The sequence below is a fragment of the Trypanosoma rangeli genome (assembly GCF_003719475.1).
Source record: "Trypanosoma rangeli strain AM80 chromosome Unknown Tra_15.4_contig_00370, whole genome shotgun sequence".
Lineage (NCBI taxonomy): Eukaryota > Euglenozoa > Kinetoplastea > Trypanosomatida > Trypanosomatidae > Trypanosoma > Trypanosoma rangeli.
Genome location: NW_021706109.1, coordinates 1 through 1741, shown reverse-complemented (window position 1 = coordinate 1741; position 1741 = coordinate 1). Strand labels below are relative to the sequence as shown.

Genomic DNA, 1741 nt, shown 5'->3' with positions numbered 1-1741 from the left:
ATCTCCTCCGCGTGTCTTTGCCCTTGCACGGTGGGTGCGTATTTTGGAGTGGGCGGACATAAATGAGGTGTGCGAGTGGCGATGGTGCGGCTGCTGCGGTGTGTGTGACGTGCGGCTTCGAGTGGTTTGTCTGTCATTGTCATCTCTTAGTGTTTTTTGTGTTACTCTTCTCACCCTCCTCACTTCTCTCTCCCCTCGCTAGACTGTGCGTGTGTGTGTGTCTTTGTTGCGGTGACAAGAGTGGGGATGGCTGGCCGTGTGCTGTTGGTGTGTGCCCTCTGCGTGCTGTGCTGCTGCGGCGGTGTCGGTGCGTGGGGTGGCGGCTACTGCACGGAGAGTGACTGGAGGGACTTGAGGGCGGTTGCGAGGGACATGACGGAGGCGGAGATTGAGGGGCAGTACTGCGGCCGCAAGCCGGAGTTTGTGCAGCGGCTGCGGGCGAGTCTGCAGGCGTCTGGAGATCACAGTGAGTCTCATACTGAGCAGGGGGACAGCATTAATGAGCGTGGCAGTGATACTCCCACAGGGCCCAAAGGAGATTCAGGTGGTGGTGTGTCTACGGATCAAATTAATGACAGAAGTGAGTCACGCAATGAGGGAGAGGCGGGAAAACCAAACTCCACTGAGGTTCAGGGGAATCTTGGAAAGGCATCGCCATCACCCCCATCACCACAAGTGCCTGGAGCACCACCTGAACAAAACGAACAAGACCGAACAGCTGGGTTGCAGGAAGACATAAATGCACGCAAAACGCCAGAAGAAAGAGCTGGAGCTTCGCCCACAAGCCAACCAAACGATCCTTCACAGCCACAGACACGTGCGCAAGAGCCTCAAAACGGGGTGGATGCCACGAAACAATTGAGCAGCAGTGACGCCGAAGCCCCACCGGGCTTTTCAAGTGACACATCAGTTGGAAATAACGCGGAAAGAACTCCACCACCCATCTCTGAAACCGGAGACGACGCCCCCGGCACTCAGGCGGAAGACTCCGCGGATAAGAACTCCAAAGGCAAGACTGCGTCAGACTCCCCAGTGTCTCCACAAGGCCAGCAGGATGTTGCTACCGCGGGTGCAAAGACGAGCGGTGACAAGGAACCTGCAGCAGCAGCCGAGGGCGCCGTCACCAACAAAAACAACTCAGCGATTACGGCTGACAGTGACGGAGGCAGCGCGGCCTCGCACTGCACTTCCCCCGTTGCGCTTTTTCTCCTTCTTGCGTGTGCGGTGTCTGCAGCGATGGCGGCGGCGTGAGGGAGCGGTGCGCAGCTCGTCCTTCGCTTAAATATATATATTTCTCTCTCTTTGTGTGTGTCCTCCCGCACGGACTGTCGCCCTCGCCCCACCCCACGAGGCACCACGTAATGTGCTCATGCATGCACGCACACTCATGCAGCCCGTTGGTCTTCCTTTTTGTTTTAATTATTTTGCTGTTGAGGGGCCGCTGCCGTCCTGCTTGGCTGCATGGGTAGAGCACCGTAACTGCTTTAATCATTTCATTTGTTTTGGTTTTGATTGCTTTCGGTGGGCGGCCTTTCTTTCCCTTCTTCTTCCTGGATTGGGCTGTGCGGGAAGGGAGGGAGTGTGTGTGTGCTGGTCGTCCCACTTGCTGCTGCGCGTCCCCACTGCTCGGTGGACGGCCCACGCTTCGGCTTCGCTTCACGGGGTTTGTGTTTGTGTTTTTTATGTTTGTTGGAGCGTTCGGACGGAATGGACGGGTCGTACATTGTGGTTTGCAGCGTAT

At 56.7% G+C, this 1741-nt stretch overlaps 1 protein-coding gene across 1 annotated transcript; it reads left to right on the top strand.

The window, feature by feature from the left end:
* Positions 1–246: 246 nt before the first annotated feature.
* TraAM80_08051 (uncharacterized protein) lies at positions 247–1251 on the top strand (the record flags this gene model as incomplete). Its single annotated transcript, XM_029384813.1, has 1 exon — positions 247–1251. The coding sequence occupies one exon, from the start codon at positions 247–249 to the stop codon at positions 1249–1251; it is 1005 nt and encodes a 334-aa protein (XP_029235372.1).
* Positions 1252–1741: the final 490 nt, after the last annotated feature.